General features: G+C 42.0%; 1 protein-coding gene across 1 annotated transcript in view; it reads left to right on the top strand.

Annotated features, from left to right (window-relative positions):
- Window positions 1-10,678, top strand: part of hmgcll1 (3-hydroxymethyl-3-methylglutaryl-CoA lyase-like 1) — a 151,185-nt gene extending 140,507 nt beyond the window's left edge. The window contains exons 8-9 of the mRNA XM_041187369.1: window positions 2,321-2,446; window positions 10,577-10,678. Coding sequence (XP_041043303.1) covers window positions 2,321-2,446; window positions 10,577-10,678 — 228 coding nt within the window. The remainder of the gene's footprint in view (window positions 1-2,320; window positions 2,447-10,576) is intronic.
- Window positions 10,679-22,932: the final 12,254 nt, after the last annotated feature.

The raw sequence follows: 22,932 nt of genomic DNA, 5'->3' as shown, positions 1-22,932 counted from the left end.
CATTTCAAAGTACAAAAGTCTTCCAGCAGGCCCAGAATTGGAACAACTGGAAAAAAAAGGTTCACAAGGTACAGAACTGCTTCAGGATGACACAAAACAGGTCAAAAACACCAGATCAGTATACTACTTTATGCAGTGGGATATTTCACTGATTACATGATGGCAAGGCAGGAGGTTGATGAGATTTCAATTTTTTCGACTCCATCGGAATTTATTAATAGGGAGGGTTAAATTTAATAAGAGAAAACAAAGACCAGGTTAAAGCATGCATTCATTCATCAATGATTTGTATAGACTAGCAGGGAACTGCGATTATGGAATCTTAAAGGGTGAGCTGATTCACGACAGAATTGTAGTCGGTGGCTAAACAAAGCATTATCAGATCTCTTAGTACAAGAGAGGATTTAACACTAGTAAAGGCAGTGCAGATTGCAAGGCAACAGTAACATCACCCACTATTCTTGCCCGATATCCAAAGTATAAGCCATCAATGGAGAACCATATCTGATGGCCATGAGCTCATGCAGTGCCTGCAATAATTGTCTATCCACAATAGATAAACATGGCTGAGGTGGCAAAAGGAACTGGGGGGTGGGGGGGGTTGGTGGTGGCAGTGCAAGGGGGGATGTGGTGAGATCTCTTCAGGCAATTAGTTGCTTGAAAATTGACCCCTTAAATGTTTTCACTTTTCCTGCTTCTTTTTGTAATTCTCCCCCATGAGGTTTGAGTATAAGCTACCTTATTTTGTAAATGTTTTCATACATTTGAAGATCCTTTGACCTTTGTTGAGAAGCCTCTTTTCTGGCACCCTTGTGGCACCCAACAGAAGACCAGGTAAGAAAATGTAAATGAAAGCAAATAATAATGAAGCCAGAACTGATATAACATTGAAGGAGATTGTGCAGATTGATAATAATTGTGAATAGTGGTTGGGGGGTAACAGGCCCAGTATGGCCGCAACAGAGGCTGCTGTGAGGAGCCCCAATCTCAAGTACAATAATGACTAAGAATGTGGAATAAGTGTTATAAAGTTTTAAATAAAAATGGTTGGATCACTGGCTGGAAATAGCCTGCTAAAAAAGAGAGACTTGCATTGATAGAGTACCTTTCATGACCTCAATACATCTCAAATCATTTACATCCAGTCAAATACTATTTTTGAAGTGTAGTCATTGTTGTAAAGTAGGAAATTTGGCAGCCAATTTGTGCACACAAGCTCCCACAAATAGCAATGTGATAATGATCAGATATTCTGTTTTTAGTGATGTTGATTGAGGGATAAATATTGGCCAGGACACTGAGGATAACTCCCCTGCTCTTTGAAAAAGATGTTTCAAACTGGCTAAGGACCGGTTAAACAGAAATCTTTACATTTTGTTTTAAACAATAGAACCATGTCACAAAATTTCACTTTTTTTAACAAAACAAATTTTATTGTATATAAAATACTTAGACAAAACAAGCACCAGTAACTTAACAATATGGTTTATAACTATGTATGTTATGCACTCGGGCTTATTTCTTACTTGCCCCAAGAATTCTTTTATAAGACCCATCAATCTTAAAGTTATTTACTTCTGTAGGGACCACCAGTAGGTATGCCACAGTCATTTGGAGAATTCTCTTCAGCTCCAGCTATCCTCAGAGGTAAAAATGTAATTTACCATCTCTTGACTGTGGATGCCTCAGTCCCTTGCTCTGGTTACTTTTTCAATGCTTCCAAGCTGATCAGCCTGTTGCTTTTTTTAACCACAAGACTCTGTAGGGGCCACTCTAGGTTCTCCCACTAGTTTCTAACTAGGCAATCTTCCACCTTCTGTTCCCTCACAAAATTCAAACTGAGATTAAGCCTCATCTCCATTCCACACAGTCAATGATGACATTAGGGTTTTACTCTGACTGCAGTGCAGGTCTATCTAACAATCAATTACTTTGGCTATCTCTAAGTGAGCTGCAAACTGCACACACCAGCTTCAAGGCACAACTAACACTCAGCAAACACCTAGATAAATTGAAACCAGAGAACATCCTCTAAGTTCCACCCATCTCCATGACAATGTAGCATGTTCTGGGCTGTCCTCAAACTGACCTTTAGATTGATTATCCCTCATTTATAATTTCTTCTTTGATCTGATGAAGTAAGTTGCTTTACAACCATTTAGGGTTTACTGAATGTTTTTAAAGTAATTTAGCTCTACCTCCCAAATAAAAACATCTCTCTGGACTGCCCTCATTCTTGCAAGGATGACAGATATAATGTCAGACATAAAAAAGTCAAAGTAATACAATAACACACGTTAAATTCTGCTCCTTTACACAGATGGGAATCAGTGTAGTGGATTGCTCTGTTGCTGGATTAGGTGGTTGTCCTTATGCTGATGGTGCTTCTGGAAACGTATCAACAGAAGATGTCGTGTATATGCTAAGTGGCTTGGGTATTCACACGGTGAGTTGACTTGCGAGTTATTCTTGAATAATATTTCTAAAATAAACTGCTCTTGGACTTCTTCCTAAAATAATTAAACAGTGCAAATTCTGTTTTTATAATGTTTTTAAGGATATGTATCTAAGAAGAGAAACAAAACCCTTCAATGATTCATGAGATCCATTTTCCTGATCTTTTTCATGGAAACACCAATGTCCCTTGGTATAACTATCAGGATAAAGGAAATGGAGAGCTGGCATGCCAGGGGTTCAGAAAATGTGTTATATGTTGGGTACAATCAGGTTAACTGGGTAAAAAAGACAAAAAAACATTAAGGCCATGAAATTGGTCCATGCAGCCGAAAGTGTGTCACTACCCACATTGGGTAAAGTTTGCAGCCTTTACCAGTTAGACACTTTACATATGCAGATAAGATATTTGAAGCTCCCTGCTTCCCCAGATCAGGTTGCCCTGAGGCTTAGAAATCACATGCAACAAAGAAGGTAAAAAAAACCTGAACAAAAACAGAATTACCTGGAAAAACTCAGCAGGTCTGGCAGCATCAGCGGAGAAGAAAAGAGTTGATGTTTCGAGTCCTCATGACCCTTCAACAGAACTGAGTGAATATTAGAAGAGGGGTGAAATATAAGCTGGTTTCACCCCTCTTCTAATACTCACTCAGTTCTGTTGAAGGGTCATGAGGACTCGAAACGTCAGCTCTTTTCTTCTCCACCGATGCTGCCAGACCTGCTGAGTTTTTCCAGGTAATTCTGTTTTTGTTTTGGATTTCCAGCATCCGCAGTTTTTTGTTTTTATCTCTGTGTTAAAAAAACCTGTATTGAATTTGGAACCAGGAGGAACCGATCGCCGCAGCAACCCCTCTACCCTATCACAGCTGGTTCCCCAGCCCATTTCTCCCTTGTTCTTAGCCCCAACCCTTGACTTCCCTCCCCTGATCCAGGATCGCTGCGACTCTCAGCTGGGGCTCCCATCTCTGACTGTCATGATTCCCAGACCTGACATTCATCTCCCCCTCCCTTGGCCCCAACAACCAGTGACACAATCTCATTCCCCCGACAACCTAACTCCCAGACTCAAATTTCCACTTCAGGTCCATTATAAACTTGGGGAGAATGTGCCCCAAGCCCATTCAGGCCCAGGGGAAAAAGTTCTGGGTTCAAGTAATTTAAAATGCCGCTGTAATACAAGATTTAAGGAACTAGACGGATAAGCTTAGATTAACTGAATTTTTCCTTCATTGTCTTTTCTTATTAGAGGCTTAGAAGATATGTTGTGTCATCTTTAGCGGTGTCAAATTACAGATCACAGGATCTTTCTTTCACTAAATCACGTGTTTCCTTATATTAAGATGTCCTAAGACAGGCATTATGATACCTTTCACAGTAGTCTCATGGAAGAACTAGCATCAACATTAAATGATGAGCTTCACTGAGTAGTTGTAAGTGGACCACATCTCAATGTTACAGACAAAAACTGAGCTATCATTTTAATTATGCTCTGACACATGGCACTGTTATTAAGTGCCTCACTGTTGGTTTGATGTAGAATACTTGAACTTAAACGGTTGACATTTCTAGCTTATCGTGTTACAAATTTGATTTACGGGGTAGTTTTCTAACTTTTCTGTTCCAACAGGAAACCTTCACACCAGAAGTCGTATCAAAAATCTGGGCAAGCAGTACATATGGTTTCCTGACCATTGTTTTTTATCTTGATCATTCTAAGGCTATAATATGTACTTTGATATGTGATCTTATCACTATGGCTACAATGAAAACTGGCTTTCAGTAGCTAATCGCACTTTATCCACTCTTCTTCTTCATGAGTTCTCTGCCTGAAGGCAGGTCCAACCCACAGCGCCACAACCTCCACCATGGTCAGGACAAGGAGACAGGTCCCGAATCCACCCCAGCCGGAACAGGGATTGAACTCCATGATCCATATCGGCTGTCCAGCCAACTGAGCCAGAGTTGTTGTGACAACATACACTTTTATACAGGGCATTGGTGAGACTGCATGTCAAATACTGCGTGCAGTTTAGGTCTCCTTATTTAAGGAAGGATGTAAATGTATTGGAGGCAGTTCAGAAGAGGTTCACTGGATTGATACCTGGAATGAGTGGGTTGTCTTATGAGGAAAGGTTGAACAGACTGGGCTTATTTCCACTGGAGTTTAGAAGAGTGAGAGGTGACTTGATTGAAGTATATAAGATCCTGAAAGGTATTGATAAAGTGGATGTGGAAAGAATGTTTCCTCTTCTGGGTGAGTCCAGAACTGGGGCACTGTTTAAAAATTTGGGGCTGCCCTTATGGGACAGAGATGAGGGAAAATTCTTTCTCTGAGGGTTGTGCGACTTTTGAACACTCTGCCTCAGGAGGCAGGGTCACTGAGTATTTTTAAGGCTGAGTTAAGTAGATTCTTGTTAGGTAAGGGGAATCAAAGGGTATTAGGGTTAGATGGGAATGTGGAACCTGAAACGCAAACAGATCAGCCATGATCTTATTGAATGGTGGAGCAGGCTTGAGGGGCCGAATGGCCCACTTCCTCTCCTTGTTCATATGTTTTTGTTTACATGCATGTTGTAGTCTGAACCTATGGATAATGATGGCAGAGGTTCCAATTTCTTTCAAGCGTGTGCCTGACCAGGAATCTCTCCCCATCTTACCACTTGCCATTGGCATGTGTTGGAAGGATTTACAAGTTGAATCTCAGCCTGTTAGGCCACGTTATGAACACATCTTCCTGGGTTATCAAGTCCTGGAGTGGAACTTGAACCTGGAGCTTCCGGCTCAGAGGCATGGATGTGACCCACTGAGCCACTCTGAACTCCACTTTACAAATTGCAAATCAATGAAAAATCAATAAATGAAAAATCATTTTGTTAAATTTAATTTAATGTTATACCCCTGAGACCAAGAAATAAATTGACACAAAATAGGCTTTCTGGAAACATCTTAGCTACACCCACACTTGCATTGTCAAATTAAGTCTCAATTTTAATTATTGTGACTTAAATAGGAGATAAATAACAGTTGGTAAATTAATTCCAGAGCTGGAGGTGCTGTTGAATAAGAGCACTTGCTGCAAATCTCTAAAAGTGCAGGCATTTTGTGCTGGTATAATGTCTCAATGATTAGAGCACTAGCATAAATGAACTCCATGTCGATAACTCATTGAAAAGACTTGAATCAAATGAGATACTTCAGGCTTTGAGGATTGGACTCTCCTTCAAATACAACATTTACACATTGCTCCATTTTGTTCGATCTTTCTGTTACATAGCATCTTGTACAATGAGGTTCAACTGATAACCTCCTCCCAGGGCCTCTGCAGGTGCTGCTTTATAACCCATTTCTAGGAAGTATTTGACAGCAGCCAACACTGAGCTTTTTATTTCACTTTCCTCCCTTTGGGGAATCACCTGGGCTTCACCAATGGAGAGGCACATCTGAATCATATTGCAGTAACCAACTGCAGAAAATATCCTTGCTGAATACTGAGGGAATGGGGTGGGGGGAGAATAGTTCAAGCTCCAGTATAGTACATTGCTTTTTCTAATTACCTGTGCACGATTTGTGGTAGGTTTTTCCCTTTACTGCTAGTTTCACATATTGTAAGTGCATGATTGAAACTTGGGTGATTGGTCCCTCTGGTTTTCTATCCTTTTATAGGGAAATAGTATTGTGTTTATGAGCAATAGCTGGACTCTTTCTTGGTGTCTGCAAACATTCCAAGTTTTAGGTGTGTTTGTCAGTAAATTGCAGGCTGCATCAGAAACACAAAAAAATGATCAGCAGGAAAATAGGAATATTTCCATTCCATTAGGCTGGCTCCAGTGCTCAAATACAGAATACACATTTCACCACTTTCTCTCCCATTTCAGCCTCCGACAGTTCGGCTCCCTGGCATTATGAGCCTGATTGCATCCTTGGACAGTCCATTCCAAATATTGGCCCCACTGTTGTGTGAAATGGTTATATCTGATCTGCCCATTCGCCTTTCCGTTTCTGGGCTGATCTTCACCATATATGTTGAGAATGTTCTCACAGCTCTGTGAAATTGCTCTCTCCTCTGATGGTTCACTCAGTTCTATCTTCTTGTGCTGTTAAATTTACAGTTCTGACCTCATGCTCCCCTTCTTTGTTATAACCCTAAGTTACTGTTCTTTGGCAAAGATTTGGCTTCAAGGACACTCCTCACCTAGATTTCACTGCACTTTTCGTGTAACTTGTCACCTGGAAGGAACATGTAGGCAGCTTCTCCCTTAACCTTAGTGAAGACTCGTCCATGTTTGCCAGATTGGTGTCACAGTTGTAGCTATACACAAATACGAAGCAGCTACAAGCACACCCAGGAAAAGGATAAATGCTTCAACAGCTAATTGAATTTATATAGTGCCTATGATGTAATAAAACATCCCAAGGTGCTTCACAGGAGCATTATAAAAACAAGTTTGACACTATGGCACAAAAGAAACTATTAGCTCAGTTGTGACCAAAAGCTTGGTCAAAGAGGTAGGTTTGAAGGAGGAGCGATAGATAGAGAGGCAGAGAGGTTTGAGGAGGGAATTACAAAGCTTAGGGTCTTGGCAACAGAAGATGCGGCCACCAATGGTAGAGCAATGAAAATAAAGGATGCTGAAGAGGCCCGAATTGAAGGAACACATATGTCTCAAATATGCCTCACATGTAAGGCTGAAAGAATTTAGAGATATGGGGGAGAATTTTGGCTGGACGGGAGCAGGCATGGGCAGGCCAATTAAGGTCTGCCCAGCGTGACGCACGCCCCACACCGTGCGTCATTTTACATGTCAGCAAGTGGAGCCCGCCCCCACCACCTGCCGACCAGAAGATTCAGGCTGTGGAGATTTAAGGCCATGAAGTGACTTGAAAACACGGATGAGTATTTTTAAATTGATGGATTGCTGAAGCGGAAGCCAAAATATATCACTTTCTTGAATGAGCTAAAGTGTGACTTTGGTCAGGCCTTACTAGAAACTGGGATAATGATGTGATACATTTTGTTGCAATGCTTAGTTTGTTATGTTGTTATTCTTGTAGAAAACCTTTTCTTTTGTACCTTTCTTTGTATGTTCTTACTCGAAGGCCTTGTAATTGAACGGAGGATAGAACTTCTGTGAGCATTGTGCCAATTTCTGGCTATTAATCTGGCAGATCAGTGGAAATCCATAGAAGAGGTTGAAAAATGCTGTTTGCACCATTTTGCCAACGTTTCGTCTGATATTTTGCCCAAGTTACAACAGGAGATTAGGAGAACACCAATGGAAATTTCACTGCCAAATTTTACTCTCAACAGCTCCAGGAGTTCACTGTTCACCTTCATTTCTGTTTGCAAAGGACACATTTTTAAAACTTCGCCCCATCTATTGCAGCTCAGGTTACTTTGGGAGGAAACATTCAGGAAACTGGAGTAGGGCACAAAGAAAATCAAGTTTTTCAGCTAATTTTCATCATTCTGAATTTTTCATCTATATGCTTTGAATAGAAACCAACCAATTAGATATGTATCAGGACAGCTTTTCCTCACGCTGTTTCACTCCAGCGTTACCCGTTGTGTGTTGTTGCTCTGTCCTCGAGTGGACTGAAACTGATTTCTGGGTTCAGCTCATTTGCAAGACCTGACCTTCCTAATTTTCACAGTGCTAATGGCTGTTATCTGTGGAAACTTCATACTGCTGCTCAGGAACAGCAACCAGATGGGGTCTACCCTTGCTGATCCTAGTTGCTAACCCTATATTGGTCAGGCATTCACTATATATGCTATTTTACCTTTCTAGAGTGGAGGTCTTTTGGGTCCGTAGGTAGTGGATCTGCCTCTGAGCTTGAAGCTCTGGGTTCAATTTCCACTCGAAGGCATGTTGGCCACAGAAGGAGCGTTCTTGAACACAGTTGAGGCACGAGATGCCATCATCTAAAGTCTCATTGCAAATTCCTGTTGGAACTACAGAAATACATGTAGAATTAAAGCTCAATGAGCAGGCACACCTTTTGTGAATCAATGGTCCTGATGCAGTCCTTCACTCAATAAGAGGGTGTTTTCTGTGTGTGGTAATGCACCTAATTTGCACTACAGGATTTAAGCAGATAGTCTAGCCTGGAAATTTCACTGTGGTACAAAGGGAGAGCTGTGTTGTTGGCGGTGCTGTCATTTGGATTAAGATGCTAAACTGAAGCTCCATTTACCTATTCTTGGACATAAAAGATCCCATTGCACTTGTCAAAGAATAGTAGGAGAAAGCTCCTCATGTTCAATCCAGGATTTGTCACTCAGCCAACACCACCACAACCAATGCACAATTTGGAATCTACCAGAACTAATCTGCTGCAGGCCTCATCACAGCCAAATATCAATGGACACAAGAACTGAATTCCAGCAATGAGATAAGATTAAGGCAGCATTTGACCAAGTGTGGCACCAAGGAGCTCTAGCATGATTGAAGTCAATAGGAATCAGGGGGAAAGCTTTCCAATGGCTTGAGAGATAGTTGGCATAAAGGAAGATAGTCGTAGTTGTTGGAGGGCAATCATCTCAGTCGCAGAATACACTGCAGGAATGCCTCAGGACACTGTCCTAGCCCCAACTATTTTCAACTACTTCTTCAATGACCTTCCCTCTAACTTAAGGTCAGACGAGGGGCTGTTCGCTAATGATTGCACACTACCCCGTTCTACTTGTGCTTCCTCAAATACTGAAGCAGTCCTTAACTGCATGCAGCAAGACCTGAACAACACTCAGGTTTTGCCTGATAAATGACAAATAACATTCACATCACAGAAGTGTCATGCAATGATCATCTCCAACCAGAGAAAACATTATCACCACCACTTCATATTCAATGGCATTAATCAAATCATAGATAGAATGATGGATCATAGAATGGTTACAGCACAGAAGGAGGTCATACAGCTCATTGTGATCATACCAGCGCTCTGCAAGAACAATTCAGTTGGTCCCACTGCCACGGCCTTTCCCTGCGGCCTGCAAATTTTTCTCTTCTGGTGCTTGTCCAGTTTAATTTTGAAAGCTATGATTGAATCTGCCTTCACCATACTCGCAGGCAGTGCATTCTAGATCCTAACCAGTCACTGTGTAAAAAAAACCATTCGCATGTCATCGTTGCTTCTTTTACCAATCAACTTAAATGAGTTTCCTCTGGTTCTCAACCCTTCTGCCAATGGGAACAATTCCTATCTACTCTGTCTAGACCCCTCATGATTTTGCACATGTCTATCAAATCTCCTCCCCAACTTCTCCAATTCTACCCACATAACTGAAGTTCCTCATCCCTGGAACCTTTCCTGTAAATCTTTTATGCACACTGCACTTTAGGAAGGATGTGAAGGGTTTGGAGATCATGTAGAAAAGATTTATGAGAGTGGTTCCAAGGATGAGGGACTTCAGTTATATGGATAGACTAGAGAATTTGCTTGTTCTCCTTAGAGAAGAGAAGGTTGAGGGGAGATTTATAGAGGTGTTCAAAATCATTTGGGTGGCAGTGTGGTCTAGACAGAGTAGATAGGGAGAAACTGTACCCATTGGCAGAATAGTCGAGAACCAGAGAACACCGATTTAAAATGATTTACAAAAGAACCAAAGGCGACATGAGGGAAACATTTTTTAACACAACATGTGATTAGGATCTGGAATGTACTGGAATATGGTGGAGGCAGATCCAATCATGGCTTCCAAAAGGGAATTGGATAAGCATCTGAAGAAAAAAATTGCAGGCCAGCGGGGAAAAATGGTGGGGGAGTGGGACCAGCTGAATTGTTGATGCAGAGAACTGGTATGGACATGACAGGCTGAATGGCCTCCTTCTGTGTTGTAACCATTCCATGATTTTATGTTGTTTCTTCGTGGATTTTGCTAATCAGTCACTAAAGTTAGGGAAACAGTTTGGGACAATGCCCAAGTTCAAGGCTATAAACCTCAAATATAGATCTGTATTTGATGTACTGAACAAAATCCTGCTTTTCCACTGCCTTTGCAGTTTAGTTTCCAGGTTGATTTCTGTATCTATGTTCAGCTAAATATGACCAGTAGAAAATTTGTAAATGTTTATTGTTAGTGCCACTTTTTAAAGATGTTTTCTTTCTTTATTGACTCTAGGGAGTAGATTTAAGCAAGTTAATGGAAGCTGGTCACTTTATCTGTAAAGCACTGAACAGGAAGACCAACTCGAAAGTAGCTCAAGCCTGTTACAAGCCATGATATGGAGCTCAACAGACATTCCATGCTGCAAGTACTTAAGCCATAATATTTAGTGTTATTATTAAACTCAACATTGCACTGGAGCACTTGAAATAATGTGATGTGCCATGGTGGGATACCTCGCATGTTTGTGTGAGCAGAGTCAGATGAAACATGGGTGAATGAGCCATTTATATTTGGTGCCAGCAGCCAAGCAAACATTTATTGTAATACATCATCCTTCTGCCAGTATAACTTACAGAACAATCAAGGGTCAAAGATAGAATGGGAGATGTAAGTAACAGCATCTGCAATTTTTGTCTCCAACACAATTACTCCTTATCAGGACTAACAATGTCATACCACCATCCATTTACTCACCAACTCCCTATAGATTAACACAGTGGCACACAGTCACCTCTCGCTATATTCATGGTCAAACCTCAGCTTTCACACAGTGCAGTACCCCTCAGCCCACAGATGTTTGATGCAAACACAAGTAGTAACAGAATCAGCAACATGTAGCATATATTGCTTTTGAACTTAAACTGTGAGAATATTGGTGTCAGTTATGGAAGTCTTCATGATTGTTGTGGGGACTCATTTGATGGAAACTCAATTCAGAGAATCTGAGAGCTGGGCTTCATCACATGTACGCCTCATATTTTTAGTGAAGGCCATAGAATTTTCATGTCAGAATCCCCTACTCTTTCCACATCACTCTTGATTTCAGAGTTACCGTCCCATGATATGAGCTTGTTTTTTCTGCACATTTTATTTAGGCCCTAGGAAGTTTCCTGGCTTTCACAAACCTCTTTACCTATATCAGGCATCTAAACAGTTTAAACATTTAGAATCCACTGGACAGTGGGCAATCCTCTAGAGTAGAGACTGGGCCAGGAGTGCCATCTTAGCTGGTAGCCAGCTTGGGAATACCATGATAAAAACAAAAAAACTGCGGATGCTGGAAATCCAAAACAAAAACAGAATTACCTGGAAAAACTCAGCAGGTCTGGCAGCATCAGCGGAGAAGAAAAGAGTTGACGTTTCGAGTCCTTATGACCCTTCGACAGAACTTGAGTTCGAGTCCAGGAAAGAGTTGAAATATAAGCTGGTTTAAGGTGTGTGTGTGGGGGGCGGAGAGATAGAGAGACAGAGAGGTGGAGGGGGGCGGTGTGGTTGTAGGGACAAACAAGCAGTGATAGAAGCAGATCATCAAAAGATGTCAACGACAATAGTACAATAGAACACATAGGTGTTAAAGTTAAAGTTGGTGATATTAACTAAACGAATGTGCTAATTAAGAATGGATGGTAGGGCACTCAAGGTATTGCTCTAGTGGAGTTTTTTTTATAATGGAAATAGGTGGGAAAAGGAAAATCTTTATAATTTATTGGAAAAAAAAGGAAGGGGGAAACAGAAAGGGGGTGGGGATGGGGGAGGGAGCTCACGACCTAAAGTTGTTGAATTCAATATTCAGTCTGGAAGGCTGTAAAGTCCCTAGTCGGAAGATGAGGTGTTGTTCCTCCAGTTTACGTTGGACTTCACTGGAACAATGCAGCAAGCCAAGGACAGACATGTGGGCAAGAGAGCAGGGTGGAGTGTTAAAATGGCAAGCGACAGGGAGGTTTGGGTCATTCTTGCGGACAGACCGCAGGTGTTCTGCAAAGCGGTTGCCCAGTTTACGTTTGGTCTCTCCAATGTAGAGGAGACCACATTGGGAGCAACGAATGCAGTAGACTAAGTTGGGGGAACCGCTTTGCAGAACACCTGCGGTCTGTCCGCAAGAATGACCCAAACCTCCCTGTCGCTTGCCATTTTAACACTCCACCCTGCTCTCTTGCCCACATGTCTGTCCTTGGCTTGCTGCATTGTTCCAGTGAAGCCCAACGCAAACTGGAGGAACAACACCTCATCTTCCGACTAGGGACTTTACAGCCTTCCGGACTGAATATTGAATTCAACAACTTTAGGTCGTGAGCTCCCTCCCCCATCCCCACCCCCTTTCTGTTTCCCCCTTCCTTTTTTTTTTCCAATAAATTATAAAGATTTTCCTTTTCCCACCTATTTCCATTATAAAAAAAACTCCACTAGAGCTATACCTTGAGTGCCCTACCATCCATTCTTAATTAGCACATTCGTTTAGATAATATCACCAACTTTAACTTTAACACCTATGTGTTCTATTGTACTATTGTCGTTGACATCTTTTGATGATCTGCTTCTATCACTAGTTCTGTCGAAGGGTCATGAGGACTCGAAACGTCAACTCTTTTCTTCTCCGCCGATGCTGCCAGACCTGCTGAGTTTTTCCAGGTAATTCTGTTTTTGGTTGGGAATACCATCTCCTTTGCTTTGGATTCCTTAGGCCAATTGTCATGCAGTAGCAAAATTGTAGGAAGAGATTTTTTTTTTAGGTGCATCTAAAGTTTAAGAAGCTGACCTTGATTTCCAGCCTGTTAATTACAGCATGACGACCTCCAGTATGCAATGCCCTGTATGGCTACGAAGGTGACCATCTCGTTCAACCATTATGGCAAAGTTTTACCTCAGGTAGCTATGGGAGCTCTGCTTAATGGATTGCCATGCATTTGCTAAGGTGACTGATGCACCTTGCAAAAGAGGTGGTATATTCATCACCTTTGATGTTACAGCATGACAGCAGTGAAGCAGGACCATCCATTGTCAGGAGGTTGCTGGTTTCCAGGATGCAATAAATGGCATCTATATTACTTTCTGGGTTCCATTGGAAACTCTCCACCAGGAAGGGCTTTTAACTTTTCAATGTGTACACTTGTTGTGGTAGCATGCAGAGGAGCCTATATGTTGATGACCAATATTTTGGAAATTATAACAATGACTTAATACTTTGAAAGTCAGCTCTCTTTGTTCTCTTCAAGGAAGAAAATCACATCTCAAATTTTCATCTGTTTCAAAATGTTTTCTATGGTCTTGTCCCACCTTAGCTTGTGACCTCTCTAACCTACACACCCCAACAAGATCAGCACTTCTATTCTGGCCTCTTGCGCATTCCCAATTTTAATTGGTCCACCGCTGAGACAATCCCTTCAGCTGCCCAGGTCCTAAGCTTTGGAATTCCCTTTTTAAACCTCTCTGCCTCTCTACCTCCCCTTCCTCCTTTCAGATGCTCCTTAATGCCTCTTTGGGTCATCGTTCTAATACCTTATGTGGCTCAGTATAAAATTTATTTTATAACTCTCCTGTTAAGTGCCTGTGGATGCCTTGCTCTAAGGTACTATATAAATACAAGTTGTTGTAAGGTTGACATGATTCTCCCCTGCTCTTCATGTCAATGAGGCAAGTGGTTCTTCAAGATTGGCCAGGGAGAGTACAATCTCTTAAAGACACTTTTGCCTTGCCTGGACAGGTCAGGGGGGACTCTTTACATTCCAAATCCTGCATCACAAACAGTTCTGTCCTTCACACCTTCACTATTCCAGCGGCTGGATTTCGACAATGCTGGTGAGCAAGCTTTGGCTCTTTTGGTGATCTGCCTATGTGGAAAAGAGCATTACAATAGCCGGCACTCAGAGGATCCTCAGTGACTGCTTCAAGGACATCATCACTGAAGCCTGCTCTTTCATAAAGCACGGTACACTTTTGGCCTTATCTGTGTCTTCCCCCACTTTCCAATAAAGAGGCCTTTCTTCAATACACTACCCATCCTACAAAATGTCAACACATCAGTCCACATTTCCTCTACAAGAAGAAGCTCATAATCACCAGCTGAATGAATAGATCAGTACTTAGCCAGTGTGTCCTTTCCAGTGTGACTGTAGCCACCACGGATAACAATTGCCAAGTCAGAGCACATGCTATCTTGATTCAACAAATTCCAAAGCATAAACAAACTACCCAGTATTACCACAATGCTTCACAGGTTGTCTGCGCATGTCTTCCTTTCACTAATTCTGCTTCTCCTCCTAGGTGCATCTTGAGAGTCAGGATCTTAAGCAGTGGTTGACTCATGTAGTCACAAGACTGAAGTGGCTCTCAGGTCATGACAAGGTGCTCCTGGCAGCCAGCCATTGTAGGTTGGAGCTTCTGGGTTGGGTCCTGATACATACTGCTGCCTTGAGAGATGACAGCTACCGGGTCTCGAAAAGCCTCGAGAGTTGGTTGCATGCATTATAGTCCTCAAGGTCTGTAACCTAATATACACAATGCTTTCTGTTCTCAACCTGTTGTTACCAAAGCTGCAGTGTGTGCTTCACTGGAGATGGAGGTCATGAATCCTCACCACTTAATTTCTGGGGATCTGCTGATGATTCCAGGGAAGATAGTACACACTCCTTTGGTGCCTACAAAGAAGACAAAGCTCCCATGATGTTACTGAAAATAAGAGCTATAAACTCAACTACTGTTAGTTATCACACATCCTCCCAGATCAACCTCAAGCCTGTATGTAGGTATAACATTCCTTGAACATCTTTCTTCTCAGATGAAAAGCCATGGGTTCTGAGCTCCTCCTTTTTGAAGCATTGGCAATTTTCTCCTTACTGTTCAGGTGGCACATCCTCATGAACTTCTCTCACTCCTTCACTTCCCTTGCACTCTCCATGAATTGCCATCACCACATAGTCACTACCTAACAGTACGAGAAGAGCTAGTGTCCAGGAATGAGGGAATCAATTATGTAGAAGGTTGGGGTGGAGGAACATGGATCATGAGGCCTCTTGGAGGAACTCCAGGGTGGGCTTTACATGGCTATCATCTCCCTCTTCACCCCCATGCCCAAACCCTCCAGCAAAGTCCTGTGCTCAGCCATCACTGATTTGCAGTAAGTTCACACGCCAACGTAACTGGCAAATGCTTCATTATAGTTTGTAATCTGAAAAACTTTCCTGCGATGGGGCAACCATTTGGTTGCTACACTCCTGCAAATTGGTTATGCATTTTTCCAGTATCCGCAGTTTTTTTGTTTTTAGACCTTACCTACTTTGGGTACAGGACATTTCTGCTCCTCCTCCGCCAGGAGCTCCAGCCCAAGGAACTATTTGTCTTCTCATTGGTCCCTGAATCGTCCTGCAGCAAGCCGCTTTGAGTCAGCTACAGCACTCCTCAGATAAAAACAAAAAAACTGCGGATGCTGGAAATCCAAAACAAAAACAGAATTACCTGGAAAAACTCAGCAGGTCTGGCAGCATCGGCGGAGAAGAAAAGAGTTGACGTTTCGAGTCCTCATGACCCTTCGACAGAACTTGAGTTTGAGTCCAAGAAAGAGTTGAAATATAAGCTGGTTTAAGGTGTGTGTGTGGGGGGCGGAGAGATAGAGAGAGAGAGAGAGGTGGGGGTGTGGTTGTAGGGACAAACAAGCAGTGATAGAAGCAAAAACAGAATTACCTGGAAAAACTCAGCAGGTCTGGCAGCATCGGCGGAGAAAAAAGAGTTGGCGTTTCGAGTCCTCATGACCCTTCGACAGAACTAGTGATAGAAGCAGATCATCAAAAGATGTCAACGACAATAGTACAATAGAACACATAGGTGTTAAAGTTAAAGTTGGTGATATTATCTAAACGAATGTGCTAATTAAGAATGGATGGTAGGGCACTCAAGGTATAGCTCTAGTGGGGTTTTTTTTTTATATACCTGCGGTCTGTCCGCAAGAATGACCCAAACCTCCCTGTCGCTTGCCATTTTAACACTCCACCCTGCTCCCTTGCCCACGTGTCTGTCCTTGGCTTGCTGCATTGTTCCAGTGAAGTCCAACGTAAACTGGAGGAACAACACCTCATCTTCCGACTAGGGACTTTACAGCCTTCCGGACTGAATATTGAATTCAACAACTTTAGGTCATGAGCTCCCTCCCCCATCCCCACCCCCTTTCTGTTTCCCCCTTCCTTTTTTTTCCAATAAATTATAAAGATTTTCCTTTTCCCACCTATTTCCATTGTATAAAAAAAACCGCACTAGAGCTATACCTTGAGTGCCCTACCATCCATTCTTAATTAGCACATTCGTTTAGCTAATATCACCAACTTTAAATTTAACACCTATGTGTTCTTTTGTACTATTGTCATTGACATCTTTTGATGATCTGCTTCTATCACTGCTTGTTTGTCCCTACAACCACACCCCCACCTCTCTCTCTCTCTCTATCTCTCTGCCCCCAACACACACACCTTAAACCAGCTTATATTTCAACTCTTTCTTGGACTCAAACTCAAGTTCTGTCGAAGGGTCATGAGGACTCGAAACATCAACTCTTTTCTTCTCCGCCGATGCTGCCAGACCTGCTGAGTTTTTCCAGGTAATTCTGTTTTTGTTACAGCACTCCTCACCTGGAAGTGGGTGAGTAGAGTTCACATGTACTGCTCCATGAAAATTGTGTCTAATCAGCACTTGAGTGCTAAACCTGCAGGTGTCAGGTTTAGCACCTTCTGGCAAGTTCAAATTATGCTAATCAGCAATTATAACCACAACCAGACTGCCACACTGACACGTCTTACTAGCACAGAACCCAGTTATTCCCTGTGTTCATCTTTTGGCCATAATAACCCTCTTGAACAAAAATAAAAATACCTGGAAAAACTCAGCAGGTCTGGCAGCATCTGCGGAAAGGAACACAGTTAACGTTTTGAGTCCGTATGACTCTTCAATAGAACTAAGTAAAAATAGAAAAGAGGTGAAATAACCCTCTTGATGTCATTCTTGGTCATTTAAAAAATGAAATACAATGGAGTTTTAGACAATGCTACTAGTTGGAAAATATCCCCATAAATACTCACTCTGAGACAGTAGGTAGTTAAGATGCTAAGGAACAGCCTTTGATGATGTTTCCTTGCAAACTGTAAGTAATCAGCTATTAGTTAGCTTGTCTTGGTAAATGTTAAATGCCTCACACCTATTGTATTGGAAAATCTTTGCATCCTTTTTGCCATTGTGAATCTCAAGAGATACAAGACTGACATGGGGCAAAGCAAGCAGTTCAAACATTGAAAGCTGGAAAACAGTAAAGCATAGACAAAGGGGGGACAGTTAGAAATCAATATGTTCACTTAGCAAGATGACCCACTGGTCCTCAGTGTGATCTTAGCTATTGTACTGTGTGTTCTGTGTGTTCAAATTTTTAAACAGATTTAAGAAGTCCATGTGCCAAAAACACGAATATCCAGTTCCTATCCCAAGGGATACTCCTGTTAAGCTTGTGTTTAATGTCATCTTTCAAGTATACACAGGGCAACTCACATAAAAATAAGGTGCTTAGGGGAGGGACTAATGCCACTGAAACTGAGAAGATCTCAACATCAGCTACAAACTGAAATTCCAACATCCTCAGATCTATTAATGGGTCAGACTGGTTTGTCAACCAGGAATCAGATGCCAAAGTCTGTCCCAAGGACTTGCCTTGATTGCAATCACCCATCACTAAGCGAGTTACTTTGGAGCAAAGACTCCGCCTACCTTTACCCGAGGAGGATATTCTCCAATTGACTATTAGGCAATTGACAAGTATAGGTTTCAACCCTTAGGATGCAAATGGTAGCCATCATATGTGGAACTGAAACCCCAAGAGTTATTGTTACCTTCAATTCTGAAATCAGTTTCTGATCAACATAGAGGGTGAGGGGTAGGTCCCCTATTTTGGAGTATTATGTTGAAACCTGAGAGTCAGGCAAAATAGTTGATAGTTAATGCAAGTGACATAATTATCCATTTTAATGCAATTTGTGCATTTAAGTCAGTTTTCTGTAAGCAAGCAAAAGAAGATTTACCAAACCTCTTTTTTTGAAGGATAGTGCCCTAAATGTGAAATAACTATTTTACTGTCACATTCTTTTCATTCACTCTACTGTCAGGGCATTGTTCCAAACCAGTTGCCATGTGTTGAATGTGCATCATGCTTCTTACATTACTCAATTAACTCTTCACTTTGATCACTGGAAAAGTTCCTATGAGAACAATGCCTTTTGGGCTAGAGTCTTTAAATTCATACACAGGCCTTAAAAATTTGAGCTTTAACTCATTTGAACTTTAAAGATTTCCTCTTATGTGAAAGAATTAAGTTAAATGTTTAAAACTATTGTGGTTGAGTGACATTGGATGTATGATGTAATGTGTGCCTTCTAATAAAGACATCAGCTTATTTCAGCTGCCACTGTGGGTGATGATTATTATTTGTAATATTATATCGATCACAGTGGGGTACTGACGTTTGTATTTTATTAGATAATGAGTTGATGGAAATAACTTTTGTATCAGTTAAAATTATTGTGAATCCTGTGAAAACAAGGAGGGTAAAATGCTGACATTCCACATTTTTAAAACATCCATGTACCCATTTTATTGAAGCAGTGAACTGGAGCAAACTGCTGAACAAGAGAAGAAACCAAAAGGAACTTTTGAGTGACTGAACGATGTACGATGAGACCTGTATAAACACACAGCCCCAAAAAGTAGACATATAATCAGAACATAAAATAACGACTGGTTCCCAGGGTTTGAATCCACTGTGTAGCCAATTTCACTATATTGGAACGTGGCTTTGTTGACATTGCATACTATTAGCTCACTCTCGATCCCATGCAGACCCATGAGAGATGCAAGTGCCGAATGTTTGGGCATTAATTTACCTCGCTATTGGATGGGGTGAAGTGCACTGCATGCCCTTAATGACAACTTTGCCCTCTCTAAGGACCAGAGCCACGTAGAGCTCCTGACTCCCCAGGACTAATTGCCTCCTCCTCCACTATCTTGGCTATCTCCATCACTCCCTGTTCTGTTCAGATGATATAGCGCAAAAATGATACCCCTCCTCCCATCTGGGCCCTGTCCCAGACATTGTGTGTCTGTGTCTCCTGAAAGGATAAAAGAAAGTGAGACAAAGAACTGTTGCCTTCTGTGGCCAATATCATCTGCCCTTATCCTTATGAGCTACATGCCCGAGTGGTGACAGGTCCTCAGAAGCACTATGGCTCTGAGCCATCCTGAGGGATGAGTAAGTGCCCTGGCACACATGCCTTCGACATTCAGGAGCAGCATGTGCTCTGAAGCTCCTCAGGTGGACTGTGGGTGCAAAGCCTGAGACCTGTCAAGGGTTGGGGTTAGCACTCACCTTGCCGGAAACTAGAAGATCATTGAACCTTTTACAGCACAAAATCCAGGTTCTTCTCATCTCAGTTCTGCCATTGACAATGGCAGCAATGTAATCCCGGACCTCTTTGGTTTCAGCTGATGGACCTCCTTCCTCTCCCTCATGGTCGCCAATGTTAAATCTACAATGGCATCGATGAAGTGAGAGGCAATCCTGCCCTGTGTACCAGGCCTCCTGCTCTCCTGTGACATCTAGCATCCTTTTAGTGCTGTGGAAGGCTTGGTCCCGATACAACTGCCCCACTCGGAACTTAGCTATGGCAGGAGACTCCCAAAAGTACAGCAGAAACACTTTAGGGACATCATCAAAGCACCCCTGAGGAGGTCAAACATTCCCACTGACTCATGGGAGCCTCTGGCTCGGGACTGACCAAACTGAAGAAGATTCCTTTGGGAAGGCACCGAACACATCGGGACACTTTGTCAGGAACATGCAGAGGCGAAGTCAAGGTGTCAGAAAGAGCACATAAACCTGCAAAAAGCTCACCTAACCCACTCTTCAAGCACCAACTGTCCTCATGTGACCAAGTCTGCAGATTGTACATTGGACTTATCAGCCACCTCAGAACTCATTGAACTGGAGTGAAAGCAAGTTACCCTCGATTGCAAGAGACTGCCCATGTAGAGAAAAGAAGCAAGGTTTTGTCACCATCAGCAGACTTTTCCCTGAGGACAACTTCAGTGATGGCCCCTGTGGGGAATCCAAATCAGTCTCCCACTTCACCTAGCTTGCCTCTGTTCCTGCCTCTGCAGGCCCCTATTGGGTAGGAAACCTGTCTCCATTATCAGTTAAGGGTTCACACCTATGAAAATCCTAACTTTAATCAGCTTCCTCCTGGAGGGGGGTTACTGACTCAAAAGTAGTTCCAAAACCTTGGCGGTGAAAATTCAGCCTATTGTGTAATTTACTGAATTTGCCCTTTGAAATAAGCTGACAACAGACCTGATGTTGCACCTGATGTTGCATCAGAAACCACAGCTGGGTAAGCATCTGCTCTGAAGATCTCATAAGGTAAAGAAAAATTGTCAAGAAGAGAAAAAATAAGTGATAGATGTACCAGAAATATCGCCGACGCAGGTTGGTATCACGAACAAATTGAAAGGACTTTTGAACTGCTGAATCTAGGGCCAGATCAATTGCTCAATTTTAGATGGGCCAGACCTCTGATGATTCATCATATGCAATGTTTACCTTGGCACCGGAGCAATATAGTTTGTATTTATACCTCTTGACTCACAAAGTTAATATTTACAGTTGTCATCTTTATTATTATTCTACAGGTACCTTGACTAAACAGTGCCAATTTTCCAAATCCTATTTTCCTGGCACTGACCTACTGGAATTATTCATTGGGAAACCACGATTTTCCACTGGTTAAAATTTATAGATGAGAAAAACACCAGGGGCACCCCAATGATTTACTGATATGTACTTCTTGTGCTCGAAAGTTGACACCTGGGACATATATTTAGAAAACCGGACCTTAGAAATCACATCCTTCATGGTCATTTTGTGACAGAAAGAACTGTAGTGTTTTAATTCTGGAAATTGAGTGTTTGGTTATTGTTATGATTCTATTGTTAATTGTTTTATTGCAGTGTGTTGTATATGAAGTTTTTAAAATTTCCTTAATGTTACTGTTATTATTATACTTACAAAGATGCAACATTGAATGTACTTTAATTTTTAACCACAGTCTTTGTTACTGACTAGATTTGAAATCATAAAGCATTCGCATTATACATTCAGGAAGGAAAATTCAATGTAATAACTAGAGGGATTCCACTGAAAATTCTTAATCAAGAAACCATGCAGATTCTCCTACTTGGAGGATTAAGTCAGGACCCTACACGTGATTGCAAAAGCAAAATACTGTAGATGCTGGAAATCTGAAATAAAAACAGAAGATGCTGGGACTACTCAGCAGGTCTGACAGCATCCGAGGAGAGAGAACCAGAGATAGTGTATCAGGCTGATGACCTTTCATCAGAACTAGGAAAAGTTAGAAATGTAATAAGTTTGAAGCAAGTGAAAGGGAGAGGTCGGAAAAGGAACAGAAGGGAAGATCACTGGTAGGTTGGAGGGCAAGAGAGATTACATGGCAAAAGTGTTCATGGTACAAAGAAATAGAGACAAGTGAAGAAACAAAATATATGTCTAGAGGAGGTGTGAATGGCAGGATCCTGAGCAGCTGAAATAAAAGCAGGAAATGCTGGAAGTACTCAGCAGGTCAGGCTGCATCTGTGGAGAGAATAGCTGTTACCTGAATGGAAACATATGGCAAAAAAGAGAAAAACAAGAGAGAGGAGCCAAAAAACAAAGAGGAAGGAAACAAAACAGGGGTGGGGCATTTTGATCTAAAATTGTTGAATTCAATGTTGAGCCCAAAAGGCCGAGTCAAAAGATAACGTGCTGTTCCTTGAGCTTGCGTTGAGCTTTGTTGGAATACAGCGGCAGGTCAAGGATAGAAAAGTCAGGAGCAGGAGCAAGGTGGAGAATTAAAATGACAGGCTATTGGAAGCTCAGGGTCACACTTGCGAACCAAATGGAGGAGGTCCACAAAATGTTCTCTGCCACTGGTGCACAGTGGCAGCAGGGTACCATGTACAAGATGAACTGCAGCAACTCACCAAGCGTCCTTTGGTAGTACCTTGCAAACCTGCAACCTCTACCATCTAGAAGGACATGAGCAGCAGATGCATGGGAACACCACCATCTGCAAGTTCCCCTCCAAGCCACACATGATCCTAACTTGGAATTATATTGTTGTTCCTTCATGGTCACTGGGTCAAAACCCTGGAACTCTTTCCTAACAGAACTGTGGGGTTACCATATGGACTGCAGCAGTTAAGAAGGTGGCTCACCACCACCTTCCCAAGGGTAATTAGGAATGAACTTCATCCCATGGACAAATAAAGAAGATGATAGGTTCTGTCATCATAATGGATGTGACAGAGAAGGAGAAACTAGGATTAGACATTAGAGGAAGCAGCCAGTGAGGAAATGCAGTCCAGGTAAATGTTGGAGTCATTGGGCTGGAATGAATATTGGCTGATAGCTTATTTCCAGATTACTATTCCCAGAAACCATGATTACTCTTTGAACAAGTCAGTTAGCACAAGTTCCATGTCAGATTTGTTGGACACATCTTCCCTGGGGC

This window comes from Carcharodon carcharias, chromosome 5 (assembly GCF_017639515.1).
Source record: "Carcharodon carcharias isolate sCarCar2 chromosome 5, sCarCar2.pri, whole genome shotgun sequence".
In the NCBI taxonomy this organism is placed as follows: domain Eukaryota; kingdom Metazoa; phylum Chordata; class Chondrichthyes; order Lamniformes; family Lamnidae; genus Carcharodon; species Carcharodon carcharias.
Note: the sequence above shows the minus strand (reverse complement) of the source record. Positions and strands in the feature narration are given on the sequence as shown.